At 40.9% G+C, this 19,413-nt stretch overlaps 1 protein-coding gene across 1 annotated transcript; it reads right to left on the bottom strand.

The window, feature by feature from the left end:
- Positions 1 to 4,583: 4,583 nt before the first annotated feature.
- DLK1 (delta like non-canonical Notch ligand 1) lies at positions 4,584 to 16,338 on the bottom strand. The gene is made up of 5 exons (XM_055790914.1): positions 16,154 to 16,338; positions 15,271 to 15,334; positions 14,704 to 14,834; positions 9,827 to 9,968; positions 4,584 to 5,555 (listed from the first exon to the last, which is right to left on the bottom strand). Exons 1-5 carry the CDS (start codon positions 16,218 to 16,220, stop codon positions 4,817 to 4,819), a joined length of 1,143 nt encoding a protein of 380 aa, XP_055646889.1. The 5' UTR covers positions 16,221 to 16,338; the 3' UTR covers positions 4,584 to 4,816.
- Positions 16,339 to 19,413: the final 3,075 nt, after the last annotated feature.

The raw sequence follows: 19,413 nt of genomic DNA, 5'->3' as shown, positions 1-19,413 counted from the left end.
AGTATTTTGTTCCAAATTTCATGTGGCAAATATTATGAGAACATTCTTGGTCCTACAAAACTTATAGTTAAGCCTGGCTTAGTCCCTCTTCTTTGTATTACACCAACTTACTTCATATTTTAGCATCTTTAAAGTTGCTCAGAGTTGCCTTTGAGAGACTATGAACATAAGAACAATTTGCTCTGTGCTGCAAAATTTGTCTGGATTGCTAAAGATAAGGACTAGACTCTGCATTGTGTTCCCATGAACTTGTCTGAGACCCTGATTTAGATATGAGCTTCAGCAAAGGTCCTTCATCTCATGGACCTATAGGAAAGTGAGACAGAAGAAAAACTTTCTCTTTGAGCTTTAGAGCTAATGACCAAAATTGATTAATTCAATGGTTTTCTTCAAATCCAAGAACAATAGTTCAGTTTTTATTTGAGACTGAAATACTCTCCTTTATATAAAAGTCTTGTACCCCCTTCTTGCAAAGTTTTAGGAGAACCATATCCTCATTTCCTTCAAGAAATTCAGGAAGAAAATTCAAAATATTACTTGATGTTATAAGAGAAAATTCTAATATACAGTACATTTTCTGGGTTGATCTCATTTAATGGCCACATAGGTGTAGCAAAGCTGGCCCATCTTTGTGGGCCTCAAATGCTGGCTCCAACATTGTTTGAGCAGCCACAAGTCTTCTCTCAAGACTCTCCTTTCACCTAAGCCAGGCGGAACTGGGTATTTTCCTAGGCTGCGTGACACCCAGGAATGTAAAATTTGTCCATGGCTCATTCACAAGAAACACATGGTAAATGAAATGTGTTTTGGAAAATAACAGTGCATGCATAGAATGTGTGCAATAGTTTAGTTTGCTCTGAAACTGCATATGCACATAGTTCTGCCAGGAAAGTCCTGGAGTAAATAAAAGAAAAAAAAAAAAAAAAACAAACCACAAGTGTGTCCTATGTCTGTATACAGCAAATTGTTTTGCCCTGAAGGCTGTAATGGTAAATAAATTTTGCCAAGGCACAGGCGAATTTGAGAACTTGAAGAGGGAAAGACATTGTTATGAAAAGTATTGTACTCAGGCAGTGCAATGTGGACCACTGTCTTCAGTGGCGATTTGTATGTATTCCTCCAGCCAGGTTCTTGACACTGCTTCACCCTCAAAAGCTGAAGGTCTGTTTTAAGTAGGAATATCATGGTTCATCTGCACCGAAATATTTCTTTGAAAACAGAACTCGGGTTTTCAACCCAGAAGAGCAGATTAACTGGGCTGTTGTGGAAATGTCATCAGCAGATGGCTTAGCACTTACAAATAGAATGCTTATTAATCAAAAGCAATACATGCATTATTGGTTTATGGGTAAGTATCAAGAATGGCAGTAAAAAGAAAAGCCATGCACATATTCTCTATTCAGACATCCTTGTCCAGAATTTGGTGATTACTACTTTATATGTTCTACTTTTACAGCAGCCAGACCTCTCCTCCACTACAGCCATTAAAAAAAAACCAAAACAAAAAACCAAAAAAACAACAACAACAAATGAAGAAAAAAAATAATCTAGAAAAACATCCACACCCTGTCTCTATAAACTTGATCTTTGTGAAACATCTATGGATCTTTATTTGTTAACATAGCAGGAACAGATGCTAATATGGCTGAAAGAGATATGGTTAAAATAAAAATACCTTTTAATATATTCTCCTATGGCTTGGGGACAAGAGGGAGCTATTGTCCTTAACAAACTGTCCCACTGTCCCAACCCATCCCTCAACCTAGTTGTCCTTATTTATTTACCAGGCAGTAAGGCAGAGGTGGGGTTTGAGGCTCAGAGACATCATTGCTTGACTAAGGGAGATCATTCAGAAATCAAAAAGGTGAGAAATGGCAACACAGGTTGGTACCTCTGACAGTCGGTTATCATAAACATGTTCCCTGTCCATTAATAAAAAATATGTAGAATAAACATAAAATTTAAGTGGTATCAATGCTCTTTGTCTCCTCTTTGCCTTTATGTCAGTGTTTCTACACAATGTTTGTTTAAAACTTCTTGCTTTGGAGACATGTTACAGGATATTGATTCAAATATTGTAGTTTTCTTAAACTTAAATCTTTCTTATCATCCCAATTTTCTGTCACTTATGTGGTGATGAGGCTTTGGAGCTATTCACTAACAGCACAGGTATGAGAAACTCCCATATTTATGTTTAATTTTTTCTGGAACAGAGAAGCTAAAGACAGCTATTATTTTTTTCCAGCCTTTCATGTTTAAGAAAACACTTTTTCCCTTTGGAGAGTATAACGGGACAACAGCAGCCTTCAATACTGTTCACTGACACCACCAATGACAGGAAGGATACTGGGAGCTGAAATCTGTGGTTTTTTCCATGCTGAGCTAATGATCTTCTCTTCAAAGAGGCTCTCCTGTCTACATATAAAGAAATATACTATGATGGAGAAGATGCCAACCAGGTCACCACAGCAAAAAAATCATGCGGCAGTTTATAGAAATGAATTATAATTACCTGGATTTTGTAATTTATATTTATAATTTATACACAAGCTTTCTTACTCAAAACCTTGCTCTGGCTCTGAGGGACCCTCTGCCCAAAGAGAGAGGGAAGGTACACAGCTGAGTCTGGAATTTAACCACCAATTCCTAGTGGGTACCTGCTGTTGCCACTGGGTTTGAATCAAAGCTACAAGCTATTCAGTGGTTCTGATTATTTCCAATTTGAGCCTAACATACATCGAATCACAGACTAGATCACATTAAAACGTAAAATACTGAATTACTTGTTTTAAATCTGTTGTTTTAAAAGAAATGTGTAAACTCCTGTGGCTCATATTTCATGGCTTCAAATTTATCACTGCTTACCTTCATCTGGATTTCGAAGTTAGTCTTCTTCACTAAGACTGGTTGAAAAGTTGCTGGGTTAGATGAATATTTGTCTTCTCAACAAGAGCTTTGAGAGGGAGCATCTGCTTCCTTTAAAATTTTCATCCCATCATCTGGAAGTCAACACTTTCCACAGTAGTATCTCCACACCATTTTTTCTATTAGCTCTAACCATTGCACTACATTGTAGTGCTATGATATGTGCAAATATTATCAGCAATACAGCAAACTTGCTATTATAACAATTGAGACGTCAACAGAGATACCCTAGGGTGATGACCCATATATGCTTTAAGGCTTTTTTTTCCTCCTCTTAAATTTAAGCAGCTGTTAATGGATTTGGGGATAGCATAGTTACCAGACAGCTTAGAAGGAGCTGCTAAATGTTCCCATCTGGGGTGGCTGAGGAAGTAAATTGTTACTTAAGGGCAGCTGAGGACATCTTTAGGCACTGTGGTTCAAAGTGATTTGGTTTTGTTGGATTTTTTTTTGTTTGTTTGTTTGTTTTTTAAAGGAGTAGCCATGGGCAGGCTGCCCAGTAAGGAAACAATGCTGAGGGACCCAAGAGGGTCGTGCCCCAGGGTGGGACATACCCTCCCCAGCAGCACAGTCACACAGGAGCTAACACATTGCCAGGGCTGGTGCTGGTAACGGGGCCCATCGACAGTCCCAGGCACAGCAAGTGATGAACCAGGTCCAGAGTCCATCTGTGGGCTCCAGTCAGGAGCAAAAGGAGAAAGGGCTGGAGTACAGGTCCAAAGGGTCCATCACCCAACAGATAGGCTACCTGCAGGACAGGGCTGAGCTTCATCCAGCAGGCAGCAGTGAAGACCAGTGCTCCTACAGCATAGCTCATAGCAGGACCAGTAGCCCTGGGCTGCCCTTGAAATGGGCAGGGGGTGGGTGATGGTGCCAGGTGAGGCTCCTCAGGGACGTTAACACCTCTAATTGCCTTCAGGCTCCTAACATTTTGTGGCTTTCCTGAGCCTTTGCCTGTCTGCCAGTGCTGCTTTTGATTCCTGAAAATCTTGCCCTCTCCTTGAAATATGACAGGAAAAAAGCAGAAATGAAGAATTAAAAGCAGCTGTCCTCTTTCAGGTGACATGTTGTCTTTTCATTTCTCCCTATGACACGGGAGTGAAGGATACTTCTCTCAGCAGAGTTCTTTGAGGAATAGTTATAGAAAAGTCAGAATTGGATCCTTTACATCTCTATTAGGTCTCTAAACAGAAAGTATGTCTGAAGACATTGAACACCTTTCTAACATTTTAAAATAGATAAATGACATGATTTATGGAGACAGTATTGCAAGCAACAGAGACCTTTAACCTGAAATTAATATAACAAAGACCTATAAGTTTCTATAGAAGGAGTAATCTCTTTTATAAGCATGTAAAAATAGCAAAACTGACTGTATAGGTGAGACATCAGTGTGAATTTGCTCCTGTTGATAACAATATCTGAAGCCTTTATCACACACAGCAGAAGAATTAAGGGACACTTGTGGACTTTGCTGTAGCACAACATTTACAAATGAATAAATAAACCAGTATAGCCCTTAACTGCTGTTTATTTTAAAAAAGCGTTAGTGAGTAATTTACAGGTACCGTATTTGCCAAATAAACCGTGCACAAGACAAGAAAGCTGCAATATAGTTCCAGTAGTAAATTACTTTTTATTTTACAAAAAATAGCTGCCTTGAAAAGAAATAGTTAACATTCCCTGCTCTTTAATCTTTTTTTTTTTTCCTTTTGTTTTGGGAAATGAAAAAATCCTTAGCAATATAGATACCTTGTATGTCTTCATTATCACTCAGCACAAGCTACTGGAAATGTGCCCACAAATATTGACGCTAACCACAGGCAATAAATTCAATCTATTTTACATATTGCTATGAAAAGTTGCAAGTTGCTGCTCGGCTTTCAAGGGCCTAGATGGCAGTGTAGTTCTTAGTGTAATTAGTCAATTTGATCTTCTCTGGGAAGATAATATTAACTGAGAGATTTTCCCCATTGTTAGATTTCAGAAAAAAGTTCTTTTTCTTGCGTAGGAGATGACTATATTTGGCATTAGCAAGCCACATCTCACATTTTGAAAAAAACACAATCCCAGTTGTACCCAAGACAACACAACATGTAAGCAAGCCCAGTATAACAAAACATATCACCTGACTTCTGCTCAGCAAGGGATCTGCATTTTGGATTGTTTCTTTCACTGTTATTTTCAGGATTTCTTGTTGATGTACTGATCTGTGCTGAGCTTTTGAGGGTGGGTTGTAATTCTGCCTGTGCTTTGCCTCCATACTCACTCCAGAAAGACTTGTGTTTTTGCTGGGATGTTCACAGGTCATACCAACGAATTCTGGCTTACAGGTGCATTTGAATCCTTCCTGGGGATGTTCACTGCATGTCCCTCCATTCTCACATGGGCCGCTTGCACAGAATATGACACGGCTGCTGCAGAGCTTTCCTGTATAGCCATGGGGGCAAAAACAGCTGAAACCCACACCAGTATCTGTACATGTTCCTCCATTTTCACACGGGTTGGATTCACAGTCATCTCTATCTAATTCGCAAAAGTTGCCGGCAAAACCAGAAGGGCACAGACAGGAAGCATGGGGTGCAAAACCATTGTCATCAATGCATGTTCCTCCATTCTGGCAGGGAGAGCTAGAATAGATAAGAAACACATAGACAGAAATGAGTTAAGTCCAATGAAAGAAGCTATTAGGAAACACTTTATATAATAAAAGAAGCTGGTTTTCTTTAGAACAGCCAATTCCAAATGCAAATCCACTGAAGTCAATGAAGTTGAATCAAAAATGAGTTTGTTCAACAGCTTCACAATACAGATTGTATCTTCTGCTGACCCTTCGGGCAGGATTAGTACACCAGTATTTAAATTCAACGCGAAGAGCTGTGAAGGGATTTTAAACTATTTCAAATATTTATTAAAATTAAGCTTTGCAGTGTTTTCATATGCTTAGAGCTATTTAGCTGAGCAACCGTTCAGACAAGACTGAACAAAGACACTAGCGGTATTGCTTCCTTTTCCACCTGATTACTCACAAGATAATTTATGTGTTGTATTGGCAAAGCAAAACACTGCCATAGCAGCTAGATGTAAAGCTGATTGTTTTTATTCTACTTCTTCAGTGTTCCACAACACAAAAAATTTAGAAGCAAACAGATACTTTCCTGCAAGTTTCTGTTCAGCCAAAATTTTTGATGAATATAATAAAAAATATAAACGGGATAATTTCAGCCTTGGCAAAGACAGCTGCGATGTGAGTATGGCACCATACGAAACCAAGCACTTCTGCAGACCCTTTAAGAAATTAGTAATTAATAGGCTGGTGCTATGTTTTAAGTGATGTAAATTCACTGGGACACCTCTTTTTACCTTTCTAATGTAACTGTGCCTTACGGAGTGTAAGGTCAAAAGATCGGGCCACCCACTGACAGAAGGGCATTAACCTGCACATTCATGGGAACTGTGCAATGTGGACTTGGCCCTTTAGCTGGCCCTGTTGGCAGAAAAGGGACCCTAGGTCACAGGGTCACAGATAAAATCCACTTTCATGGCAGTTCTTCATATTTGAACAAAGCTTTTAAAACTTACTTTCTAAAAATGAGTGACACTTGGCAAAGCTTCCAACAAGCCTCTCTGACAACAACACTTTTCCTAATGCTTATAAATCTCTGAAGACATACCACATAGTCCCAGTGCACAGTTGAAAAGGCCAAGTAAGTGTTACATCTCCAGGGGAAAGTTCCAGGGGTAACGGACATCAGAGTTTCATGAATGCTGACATTTCACGTATGCAGTGGTCAGTAGCATTTGGCCATTTCCGTGGTGGGACACAGAGATTTAAAAGATCTGAGTGAGATGACTGTGAAAGAGTTATAAGCTTCTGACTACAAATGGTCCCTGACCACCGGTTAGGATAAGGCTGAGTTTCTCAAATGCCAAGCCATTGTTCTGGGAGTAGTTATGGTAGACACTGCTGCACATCTGGCTTTACTGGGGACTGAAACACTTGGTGGCCACTCTCACTCAGGAGAGCCTGAATATCATGGTAGAGGAATCATCTGCCTGTTTTTTGCTGCTTTCACATAAATTGCTCTGTTTTCCTATATTGCCCTTCACTATAGATGCTGGCTGGAAAAAAAAAAAAAAAAAAACTAGTGAAAGAATAAACTGGAAGTCTGGAAGCAGTGTCAGGAAAGCTAAAGGTGTGGTTGTCCCTGGACTTCGACATAGCAGTTTTTGGTGACAACTTGAAGTGATCATGCCAACAAGGAATTTTATCACAATCACTAGCCACCGTGTCAGCTTTAAGCAAAATATGGAGGTTGTCGTTCTACAGTCCTCGAGTAAATGAGTGGTTATGGCATTCTTGGAGAGTCTAGTACCCTCTATTAGCCTTATAGGTCCCATGGAAAATCTGACAAGCTGTTTCAGGTATGGCAATGCGTAGAAGTTTGAACCCTCATGGCTGGGTTGAATTACAGTTCTTTCCAGGAAAATACGAAGAAATTGCTGGAGACTTAAAGTGTAAAGATTTTTCTGAACCTTCCAGAAATGTAAATAATTTCAATAAAAAATAAGGGGAAATATGCAGAATTTTGAAAATTTCATTTCTAACTGAGTTGCATTTGCCTCATTATAATATGTTTAAATAATTTATGCATATCAATCTCCTTGAATAGATTCTTTTTTAGTTACTTTGCATTTTTGGCATTCATCATATGTTCAGCAAGGTATGGTACACGAAGGGCTGGTTGTGGAAACACGGATGTACCACTTTGCTTTCCAAACACTCTGCTTTCATTTTAGAAAGTACCACTCGCTGCTCTGCTTCAGAGCAGAACTTCAAAACATCACACAGATATCACTAACGTAGATACAACTGCCTGATTTTGTAAACAGGCTAGAACAAACACTTTGATTTGTGAGTTGTCTTGGTTCTGTAAATATTAAACCAAGGAGCCAGTGGCAATGCTTAGTGGTATCAACATTGTTAACATCACCACTGAGGTGAACTGAGAGGAGGTGAGATGTGAGTGAGATGACATCATACAATGAAGTCTTTTTCCAGGATGTGAGGTGCATTCTCTGGTAGACTGTGAAGTATTAGCAGACATGGAGTGCTTATGCTGAGAAAAGTTGTTATTTTGAACTAAAAGCACGAGCCTACTGCTCATTTTTTCTGAAAAAGACACAGCTTCCTAGAGGAAAAGAGTTGCTGTTCTAAGTATGTTGCTTCATTAAGAAAAATTGTTCATGCTTTCCAGGATAGCTCATAAGCATTTGGTTCAAACACAGAGTACCATCACAAAAATGTAGTTCCAGCAATTTAAAACCATGAAGTTTTAATGAAGTTCATGGAACTAATCTGTTATTTCACTGATGCTGTACCTCACCTGTTCTTTGGGTTAGTTAATATATGTCTGCATTAAATTACTGAAATATTTGCTCTACAGATGAAAGTACAGAAAGCAAGCTATTCACACTCCCCATGTTAGGCAAGTAGTTTGGATGTGATTCAAGGGACTTGCAGGGAACTTAAACTCCTTCATTTTCAGTGAAGAGGAATAGACAAATCAGAACAGTTATCTTAGAGGCTGAAAGCAAACCCAGACAGGACTGTGTGACTATCCCCCAGTTAAAAGCAATGGCAAAAAAAATCCACTAACGTGAAATTGTAAGAATGCAATTCTTGCCAGAGACAGTGAGAGTTGTTAATGCTCCTTAAACAAGAGCGTACAAGTCTTCAGGAAGATTTAGTCATAAGGTAGATCTGAATAGTCATAATTATCTATCGCCAAGCAAAAAGAGAACCAGAGGGTACCAGTATGGAGCTAGAGAGAGAGAAGGCAACCTCCAAAAAGAAAAATGTGATTTTAAGGTGATAAGTTCTACCAAGCTTGTATCCACCAGAAAGGTGTTCTGTATGCTTATGGGATCAGATCCTTGATGAGCTAGAAGGCAGCAGATACTTCTAGATTTCACAAAAACACCAGTGCACATTTTCTTTAACTGTGAAAGGCCATCCTTTTTTCATGCAGATCTACCAGTGATACTGGTGAAATTTTTTCTGTCTGGGGCCACTGCCTCTTGCACTTTCACTGGGCACCTCTAAGAAAAGTCTGGCTCTGCCTTTTTCACTTCTTTCTGTCAGGTATTTATACATATGGATAAGTTCCCCCAGAGCTTGCACTTCTCCAGGCTACACAACCCAGCTCTCAGCCTCTCCTTATAGGAGAGATGTTCCCATCCTTTAATCATCGTCACGACTCTGCTGGACTCACTCCAGCACTGGGGAGCCCAAAACTGGACCCAGCACTCCAGATGTGTCTCACCAGGGCTGAGCAGAGGGGGAGGATCGCATCCTTCAACCTACTGGCAACGCTGTTCCTGATGTCCCACATAGAAAACGGAGAACAATGGCCTCCCACACACTGTTCTGGTAGAAGGGAGATTATCTCCTTCAGTAGACTCCGGACATACCATTATATGTCAGTTAAGAAAAATGACAAGCTGGTGGACTAGATGTTTTTGTGCAGACAGCTTGTGCGTTGGCTACTGTTCTTATTCCTCTATGTGGTTTGTATATGCAGTTATCTCTCACTAGAGAACACAGGACGGGAGGTTACTTTAAGTTTGTTTACAAAAATCATGGGAAGGCATAAATGTATCACAACGAAATGTGCAAATTAGCACTTTTAATATCAAATTTTGCACACAAACTCAAGCTGATAATCTGTAAAGCTCTACAATACAAACAGATCAGATTTGTAAAGTCTGATAAAAATACCCAACAACTAGGAGAAGCTTTATATATTTTAGCACAGAGATACTTTAGCTTAGCAAACAATTCTGAATAATAGTCAGTAGGAACGTGGACTTAAAATTCATGTCAGAAATCAATATTTACCCATTAATAATGCAGGGTCCTTTTTTGAGATGGCAGTTTTTTCCTGTAAATCCCTGGGCACACAGACAAATATATCCTCCATCGCCAGTCTCTATGCACGTTGAGTTATTGGTGCAGGGCTTTGCAGAACATGGGTGAATATCTGTTTAAAAAAATATATAAAAATCAATGCTTAATTAATCTAATGAGAGTCAACAAGCAGTATATAATACCTCAAATAAAAAAATACAGCTTTAATGGTCCTTCATCCTGCATTTTAGAAATTGTTATTTAGTCTTCCCTCTGTTAAAATGGAGTTTTAATGGACTGTTCAGCTATTGCAAGCACTTTCAGCTTGTTTTTCTCTTCTTAGCTCTCACTTGTAAAATATGTTTGAATTGTTCCAGTCTGTAAATAAGTAATATTATCAATAAAATATGAGTATGGGACAAAGAACTCCTACATAGTCTAGTCGTCCTTTTACAACCTTGACTTCTCCGTGAGCAGAATTCTGATAATGCAATCAGGAACTGGGAATTCTCCCCGCTCCCTGCCCAGGGCCTATCATTATGTGCTATGAACAAACACTTCATAATAACAGAGATCAGCAAGTTACAAAAAAATCTCTTAAAATTTCATCTTTTGGCTGGGCTGCCTCCAACCCTTACAGAACTGTACCAGAAGAGAGAGCTGTATGACGTCTGGACCCAAAGTCACACTTCTCATTTTCTTTACAATTTCCTGGCTGAGCCACTTCCCACTCAAATGATTATTTAATTTTTTAAATAATTAAAAATGAATAAACAAACAAGTGCACATTTTAGCCAGCTAATGGAGCAGCTGCAGAGAAGTGCTGACTGGAGGTTATCTGATGCCTTGCACACACATGTGCCCACGTACACTTTCTAAGAAGATGAAAAGGGATTTAAGGGCATTTATGTTTTACTTCCCACAACATAACATGAAATTTAGATGATATCATGAGGTACTGCAAAATTTTAACCACAGCAAAACATTTCAACAGCCTTAGCTTTCAAATACGATCTTCCCTGGATAAGAAGCTCTGTCTTTTTATGCATTAGCCTGTTTACATCGCAAAACAACCCCTTTGCATGCACTTTGAGTGTAAGCTCCAATTTGCACAGGGACCAAAATAACCTTGAATGGTTTTTGGAACAGTGTTGTTTGCCACCTATTTTCACAGGCTTTGAAGGCAATTAATAAAGCACAAATTCTGATGCAGGAACAAGGAAACTCTGAAATATATATATGGATAGGTATGTATATATGCACACATACATTACTGTCAGTAATTTATGTCGGGGATATAATTTTAAAACACAACTTAAAAGCTTGCTGGAACATGTCCTTTTAGAACATAATACATAAATAGCCTCAAATATCTATTTTCTCTAGTTTTCTCTAGTTTACCACTCAAAAGGCCAACAACCAAGTGATTTACCTACTTCAAGGGATAAATGATTTTGAGAATTAAAAAAAAATATATAGAACATTTACACAAGTAGTATGAATGGCTGCAATCACACTACCAATAAATTCATTAATATTTGCATAAAACTACCTTGCCATGTTACAGTAGATGAAGCAATCACTGAGTGTTTTTACAAGGCAGGAACAGCCAGTAGTTTATGTCACAGCAGAATTTCTAAACCCTGTCTCATGCATGCCTGGCATGGGCATTTTGAGGCTCCACCTGTACTCTGATGACAACTTACCAACATGTCCTTGGCAAAGGAGTCAAGTGACATGTAGCACAGCATACTCTGAGCTCACGCTACTTGTTGGCTTTTTAGCCAAATTGGGGCTATGATTCATGTGGGAGATCAGGGGCCCATTAACACAACTGTGCAGGCACAGCCAGAGATGACACGATGGCAGAGATGACTGATCTCAAATTTAGCAACATTGATCATATACTCTGACTGGGTTGTCATTTTTTTCCTGGAAATAAATTGACTGAGTTGGTTTTCCTTTGTTATGTTCAGTGTTTGATGTGATTCCTGTACTGTGAAGTGTATGTTGGCTGCAGAGGGAGACTGTGCTGTGCAGCCGGGTTCCAGGTGTCCATACACCAAATCTCAAGGCTGTGTTTCTGCAGGCTTGTAGAATGTAGAGAAGATGCCACGGTATTCAGTTAGGCAGGTTGGTGCACTCCATTGCAAAGAGATTAACCAGCAGCATTAACACTAACATCAATTCAGAGATATCTTTCTTTTAAGTCTGTCCATGTGGCTGCAATAGTAGTCGTAAATGATACCACTGATCCTGCCCTACATGTTACAGTGGATCAAGCCCAACCTATAATCTGCATGCTTCTAAATTACTGGGAATGTCATTTTTGACCTGAACTGAGAACCAGGCTGCCCACAGTAAAAACAACAGCTACGCAGAGGCATTAGCAAACCACTTGATGATCTAAAACTACTCCAGAAAGGAACTTCCATGATCCCAGCCAAGGAGACCGTACACTAACTTTTCTAGAAAACAGAAAGAGATACACTACCAGCCCAAATCATCTTGTTTTCCTCCCATGCTTAGCAAGCAGATAAGCTGCTGAGACTTTGTCTATATTTTACAAATATTTCAGCTGTTTGCAGCAGTTTGCAGAACTTCAGACATTCCCACAGTTTTTCATTCCAGGTTTTGTCATTCTTATGAGTTGTGTAGCTGGCAACATTAAAACAGTGTCTATACCAGAAATTCCCTGGCAAACATTAAACTTTCTATAGCAGCAAAAAGGAAGAATTTCAAGAGAATACCAAAACTGCATTACTCCTGATCCTTTGTCAACTTCTGCAGTAACAATGCACATGTAGCTTTCTAACATGCCTTATTTCATTACACAGCTGAAGCTAAAAATTGTCTCCAGTAGCTAAACAAATAGCACTTAATATCATATGCATGTGGAAAATATAACAATTGTGGCCTGCTCTCATCGTACACAAAAGTTCAGTATTAGAAGAGAGAGGCAAGGAGTCTGGTACTTCATAGTAAGAAACTGACGCATCTGTATTTCAATATTTTAAAAAGTTATGTGTATATGCCAGTGATCCCCCAAAGGGTAGGAGGCTTCAAAAGCCTTCTTTTTTTGAAATTTGATCAAGTTTCATTTAGGGTACCTGTTAATGAGTTATAGCAGCCTATAATGACTTTATACAGCCAGGAAACTGACACCAATTTTTTGGCACAGGATGCTGAGATCAATGGCTGACCTATTAACCCATTTGTGGTTTCACTGCTTTATTGGGTCAGGATAACAATTTGTAGCAACAAAGGATACCTTTTTTGTATTATAGAACTTTCTTAATGAGTATATATTAAAATAAATACTTTTCTGTAAAGATATGGGTACCATTTCCAAAGCATTGTTTTGCATCCTGGGAGCCAGTTGCAAGAGGGAAACATTGCAAGGCTCAGAACTGCAAAGATATATTAGTAATCAGAAATTCAGCTAGGCGCTTACAGCTTTTATAAGTATGCCCAGCTTGAAAACCTTAATATTAATGTACAGGAATCTTTAGATATGAAGATGGTACCATTAAAAATTTGGTTCTTTGGAGTCATCAACAAGCAATAGAACTGAGCCTCCTCAGGTGGCCGTGGGGGGTTGTTCTGTCTAGTTTTAGAAACCTACGATTGTAGATCACAGACAGAGGGACCCGTTCCTCCTCACCAATTGTAATGAGAATCTAGGTGTCTGTCTCAGGTACAAACACATTTGTGAGAGGTGCCCAGAACACCACCTCTAAGAGCTTACAGTCACATCTGCACCATTGCTACCGCAGCTCCTGCAAACATACCAGGACCAGCTTTAAACTAAGAAGCCGGTCTATGCTTATGTGTTCAGTTCATGGGTATGGGCTGCAAAACCTGATGAGAAGCTATACGAGTACCTGAGTACCTTGCACCAAGGACCATGTCACTGCAAGGATGTGAACTATCTGAAATCTTCTGAGTCTTTTAGTCATCTTGAAAATTTTATCTGGTTCAAACTGTGTCATCATTAATTACAGCTCTAGGTATGCACTGGCAGAACACAGGCATGCTCTATAAATTATAAGCTGTATAACAACAAAAGCCTGAAAGACATGCAAAGAGCATGAGGCCCTGCACACCTGTCCTCTTCCAGATGCAGCTACATGAGCTGAACAGGTGCATGCTCCTGGATGCTCGTAGGGTTTCAGCCCCCTCAGATCTCTGGCTGAACATTTGCCTGTGTCAGCCAAAATAAACCAGCTCAGCAAAGGCCAGTTCTTCAGCTTGCTTACGCTAGGCTGGCTCATTCTGACTGGCAAAGGGTGACTGAGTGCATGCGAGAGCTGTGCTTACCCCTCAGAGCCCAGCGGGAAGTGGCAGCCTGTCCAGGCAGACCTTCTCAGTCATACTAATGCTACTCCACCGAATCATCACCGGGTTAAGTAAAGGAAGACAAAAGCACAATGTTTTCCTTTCAAGAAGTATTAGGAAAGTAGTGTGTGTATAGATATATATAGATATATATATATATATAAAATGTGCTAGATAAATATTTCAATTTTTTATATATATATTAGACAACTCGTATTTTTATAGAAAGGGCTTATATGACGAGGGAGCAGTTACTTATTGGCCTTGTCCACCATAATCAATGTTTAAAATAGAATGATGAGCTTACGCTTTGCTCAAACATATGCCCACTTACAAAAGACACTGCGCGCTTCTGTCTAAATCATTATAAAAGTTCCGGGTTTATGTGCTGCTGCCCAGAATCCCCTTATTACCTGGCACTAACATTCAATCTTTTAAAATGAGTTTTCCAGAAGGCCTTTTGCATGTTTCCAGCACCAGATGGGGCTGTTTCACCTCACTTGCTCAAGGACAGGGAAGGATGTGCAAACCTGTGTCACAGAGGCTGCCAACCCAGCCCTCCTCACAGATGCACTGCCAGGGCTTGGCACAGCTGCCGTGCAGACACCCCGGGAAAGGAACACACTGGTTACAAAGAGCACCCTGCCAACCGGGTTGACACCTGAAAGAGATAAAAGACAAGATAGAGGCATAGTTTATTTTTAATAAACGTAAGTACAAGGATGTTCCCCTTTTTGAGGTGCGATAAAGTTTTGGAATATAAAATTGGACTGTGCAGCACATTTGAACCAAAAGATACCATTGCTGCTTCTGGGATACCAGCAGCGGTTTATGTGAAGAAAACTTTCATTCAGTGAGAAAAAAAAAAAAATCCTAATCAATGTAAAGACTTTTCTTATTGGAAGAAGTAGACTAAAAAGGCACCTAGATGTCTATATTCTATGATTCCAGTTACTGCATCCTAATAGAGTGCTGTTTCATTACAGTTCCATTTTTTCAGAGGGCAAATCATTTCAGCGTCTGTCTGTTTTACCAGGACTATGAATTATTAAAGCCACCTATTCCTGTGCTAATAGCCCTGTCTGACATCTTCTTACCTGCATTCACTGGGAAATTCACAAAATCCGTTCTCTGGGTGGCAGCCAGTTTTACAGTTCACGCCTGGAAGAAGAGATTTATAATATCAAACCAGAAAAATCAGACTCGGGAAAAAAAATAAATCACAACACGTCCAATACACATTACTGATGTTTTAAAAGAACCCACACTGCATAATGCTCTGATCTTTTTTTCTTCAAACACGTGTTTTTGCAGCATAAAATTTTAACTAGAACTTAATCAGGAGCATGTTACAGAGCATTGCTGTAGGATAAGTAAAATGACATAAAGACTTAATTGCAAATGAATCCAAAGTCACTTCAGCATACTCAAAGTGCGTGTAATATTCCTATACACTACTTTAAAAGGGACATTTCAGAACAGATGCCTGTATGTCATTTCACAACGTGCCACTCCAAATGCACCGTTTCAGAACGACTTGAAACACAAAGGTACCTTGAGTGTTTAGTTACCTTTAGAAAATCCATTTAAAACAACTTACAGTAAAAGCGTTGAATTCATTTCGACCCTACGTCGGATAAAAAAAAAAAACCAAAATACCGCGATTATCATTAAACCATGCACGAATAACGTAAGTCAAAGAGGTCTCGGTCGCATTTTTTGTTTGTTTCAAGTATCTGCATCAAGCAGCGCTCCCCTGCAGCGTCACCACCAGCCACCAGCATCCCGCGCACGGGCTCGGGTGCCCAGGGGGAGCCCCCGCAGCCCCCCGGCACCCCCGGCCGGGGCAGGCTGCTGCCCCGGGTCCCCGCCGCCGCTTCCCGGCAAACTCCGAAAACTTTCCCAACTGGCCTCCCCTCGCCGCTCCGCTGCCCAACGCCGGGGTGCCCGGCCCCCCGCCGCCCCCCCGGCCGGCGTTACCTGGGGCTGCGGGCAGGACGAGGGGCAGCAGGCAGCAGCCGACGAGCCCGGCGGCGCGCAGCCCCATGGCCGGGGCGACCCCGCGGGGAGGCGGGCGGAGAGCGAGAGGCTTCCGAGCCGGGTGGCGGCCGCCGGGAAGGCGGCACCCCTCGCCCGCAGCGCCGCCGAGGCTCCGGCGCGACGGGGCGGGCGGGAGGAGGGACGGGCGGAGGGGAGGGCCGCCCGCCTCCGCCTGCGGGCGAGGGGACCTGCCCACGGGGCCACCGCGCCGCTGCCGGCCCGCTCCCCTGCCGGCGGCCGAGCGCAGCCGCGCACCCTGCGCGCCCCGGCCCCCAGCAGCCGCGCACCCTGCGCGCCCCGGCCCGCGCCGTCAGGCAGGCTGGGAGGGCGCGGGCGAACGGGGCCCGGCGGTGGTGTGCCTGGTGCGTTAAGCGCGCCTCTGATCTTAAAACTTACTCCGGCTGCCCAAGAAGAGCTTATCTGGGGCTTGTCTCCAGCAATCGAAAGACTCCTCTCCGTACTCGTTCACATCAGAGCTCCAGCTTCTTCAGGAAAGACCCCAGCAAAAGCAAGGAAAGTAAAACATTTTATGTTTCCGAGGCTAAGAAGCTGAAAAAACCCTGACCAACCCAACACTAAGACACCTCACACACCACCTTTAACAGTCTGTCATACACCGAAGAGATCAAGAAAAACGTTACTTCCACCACAAAGCAATTTAAATCCTGCATTTTATTGTCTGACTTTTCCTTCGAGCTGCCCTTTGTGGAAATAGATTGGCTACTTCTTACTCTTTGTATTCTTTCTTGCTCCTTGTTTCCTTCTTTTAAAAAAGCTATGCCTGGTTTTTAGGGTTCTTGAGGGACCTGTTTTCTGCTTGCTGATGTAGTGCTTTCTTCCGCCAGACCTCATTTACCAATTTATCTGCATTTATGTGAAGCGACTAGAAATCTCTATAAACTGGTAAGAAAACTCTACAGCCATCTGCTTTTCCTCTAGAATGACAATGGGCTAATTCAAGATTACCTGCCTGAAAATACCCGCACTGGGAAGCACACATTAGCTTCAGATAGCCCATTTACTGGTACTTGAAGGCAATGATGACACTTAGGTTGAAAAAGTTTGCTTCTACTAATGCTGACTTCGTTTTAAGTGAGAATGGGGGAAGTGAAGGATAGAAAAGGGAAGAGCAGAGAAGGAGGGGTGGATATATCAAGCTGTAGCCCTATATATAGTACCAAAAGACAACACTTAGGAGTAAGGTGTGACAGGCAGACACTGCTTCTGGAAAGCTCTCCAAAAGTTTTGGTACCTGAGGTAAGCTGTGCTTACTTGACTCTATAGGCACAGGTTGCCTCTGCACCTTTTCTGCTCGCCTTGCTTTCCTTTTACTACTGAAACATTACTTAGTGTTTTGCAAAGGTAGTAACCATTTGCTGTAGCTCCCCAGATCAAGCCTTGCTGAGGTATTGTGAGTTAGACTCCAAAGAAGTGAAAATGTGGAGTGGGAATGATGACTGCTTCATCCTTCACTCTGCCCTGCTGTAAAGCTGTGCTTTTTCTAGGGTAAATACCAGCAGCTCTTTGTTAGTCTGTTCCTTTGCTTTTATACTTAGTTATTTGTTTACACTCAGATTGTCATAGGTCCAAGGTTACTTAATTCCTCCCTTAGGTCTTAAGTTCTCTGCTTGGTGATGTAAAAGCCTTGTTATGTCAGAGCTTGATCAACTCGTCAAAGAAAGGCTTTAATCTTTTTGACTTCTACCCTCAAAATTTCTCCTTTTATTCTTTTTTCTTTAGACCTTAAAAGCAGAGAGTTTGTAGAATACGTAGGTTTTATCTGTACACTCATCACTGTCAAATTATCTGCTCTAATTTGCATCATAAATATATGGTCTGACATATGATGACACGTTTCTTCTATTTTCTGAGTTAACTACTGAATATCAGCTGCATTGTCCAAACCTGACATTTTATGAAAAAATCCTTAGGAAAATCTTGTTCTCAGAATCCTACACATGATATGTTATAATCACCATTGTAAACTTCAGGTTTTGTCCTCTCTTTTTTCTTGCATGTTTTTCAGACCTTACATTTTTTGCACAGATACCCTGTTAGGCAAAAATACTCTCTTTTTTGGAACAACTCTATTTTTTTACCCTTCTGTGTCTCAGAGGTGCCTCTTGGATTGCTGAAATTAGGACAAATCTCCATTTTCCCATTTCTTCCACTTACTTCAAGAGTCATCTAAACAAAACCTACTAATTTTATTTCCAAGAGATCAGTATCCTTTTTGTTATGGAGTGGAGTCTATCCAACATAACCAGAATCTGTTGGAACAGAATCTGCCCAGATACTAATCCAAAAATAATTTCAAAACAGAAGCCCCAGCGTTCTGTAAATCCAGACTAATTCTCTTCTCTCCCTTCCTTCCACCTGAGCAAACCAAACTGTGAATCATTTTTCCTTAGCTTGTTTGCTGCCAAAACCTCTCTGATCCAAATATCCATAGTCTTCACAATAGTTCTTGAAAATTACAGTAACTGTGTTCTGGCAGATCTTAGTGATTTCTACTGAGGATAACCCTAATTTATTATTGGGGTTTTTTTGTTGTTGTTGTTGTTTTTTGAGGTCTTTGCATTAGAAATTGGAAAGTATAGCACCTTGTGTAATCATTGTCTGTGTGTGAAGATCATCCAAGGTATTAATGACTATACTGATTTCTTCACCTAAAAGTACTTGAGCGGTGAGTACAGACTGAGGAGTGCTGGTCTAGTGAGCTCCCAACAACCTATCATTCTTGGGAAACAGTTTCATGGAAACCTTGGGAGATTTACTTTGGAACTTGTTACAGGAATCAGGGGCATTGGGTCATCAAAGGCACTGACTGAAACAACTGAATCCAGAGAAAAGTTTTCATGGATCCAGAAACTGAGATACTGTTGTTGGTTTGTTTTTTTTTGTTCCAAGAAAATGGCACATAACAAACCCGCATTCTTAGACAGGAGTAATGAATGTGTTCATGGACTGAGCTACTGGGGAAAGCAGACTTAGATGGAGAATTTCAGATTGGTAAGAACTTCCTTTTGTACACTGAACACAGAAATATTGGTTCAACCTTCTGGTCAGCAACATGCAACTTTGCAGTCTGAGAATCCAGAAGCAGCAAGGAATCCTTGAACTTCTGTCCTGGCTAGGTGTACTCATACTCCCAAGTGCCTGTTTGCCTACTAGTATAACACCTTTTGGCTGGAGAGAAG

The sequence above is a fragment of the Falco peregrinus genome, chromosome 1 (assembly GCF_023634155.1).
Source record: "Falco peregrinus isolate bFalPer1 chromosome 1, bFalPer1.pri, whole genome shotgun sequence".
NCBI lineage: Eukaryota > Metazoa > Chordata > Aves > Falconiformes > Falconidae > Falco > Falco peregrinus.
The sequence above is the reverse complement of the archived record's forward strand: the minus strand, read 5'-3'. Positions and strand labels throughout refer to the sequence as shown.

Excerpts from the sequence above, each read along its gene's own strand:
- DLK1 (XM_055790914.1), bottom strand. The coding sequence starts at position 16,220 with ATGGGGCTGCGCGCCGCCGGGCTCGTCGGCTGCTGCCTGCTGCCCCTC. Across the intron at positions 15,335-16,153 it reads CGTCCTGCCCGCAGCCCCAG|GCGTGAACTGTAAAACTGGC; the intron begins GTAACGCCGGCC and ends CTCTTCTTCCAG. Across the intron at positions 14,835-15,270 it reads GAATTTCCCAGTGAATGCAG|GTGTCAACCCGGTTGGCAGG; the intron begins GTAAGAAGATGT and ends TATCTCTTTCAG.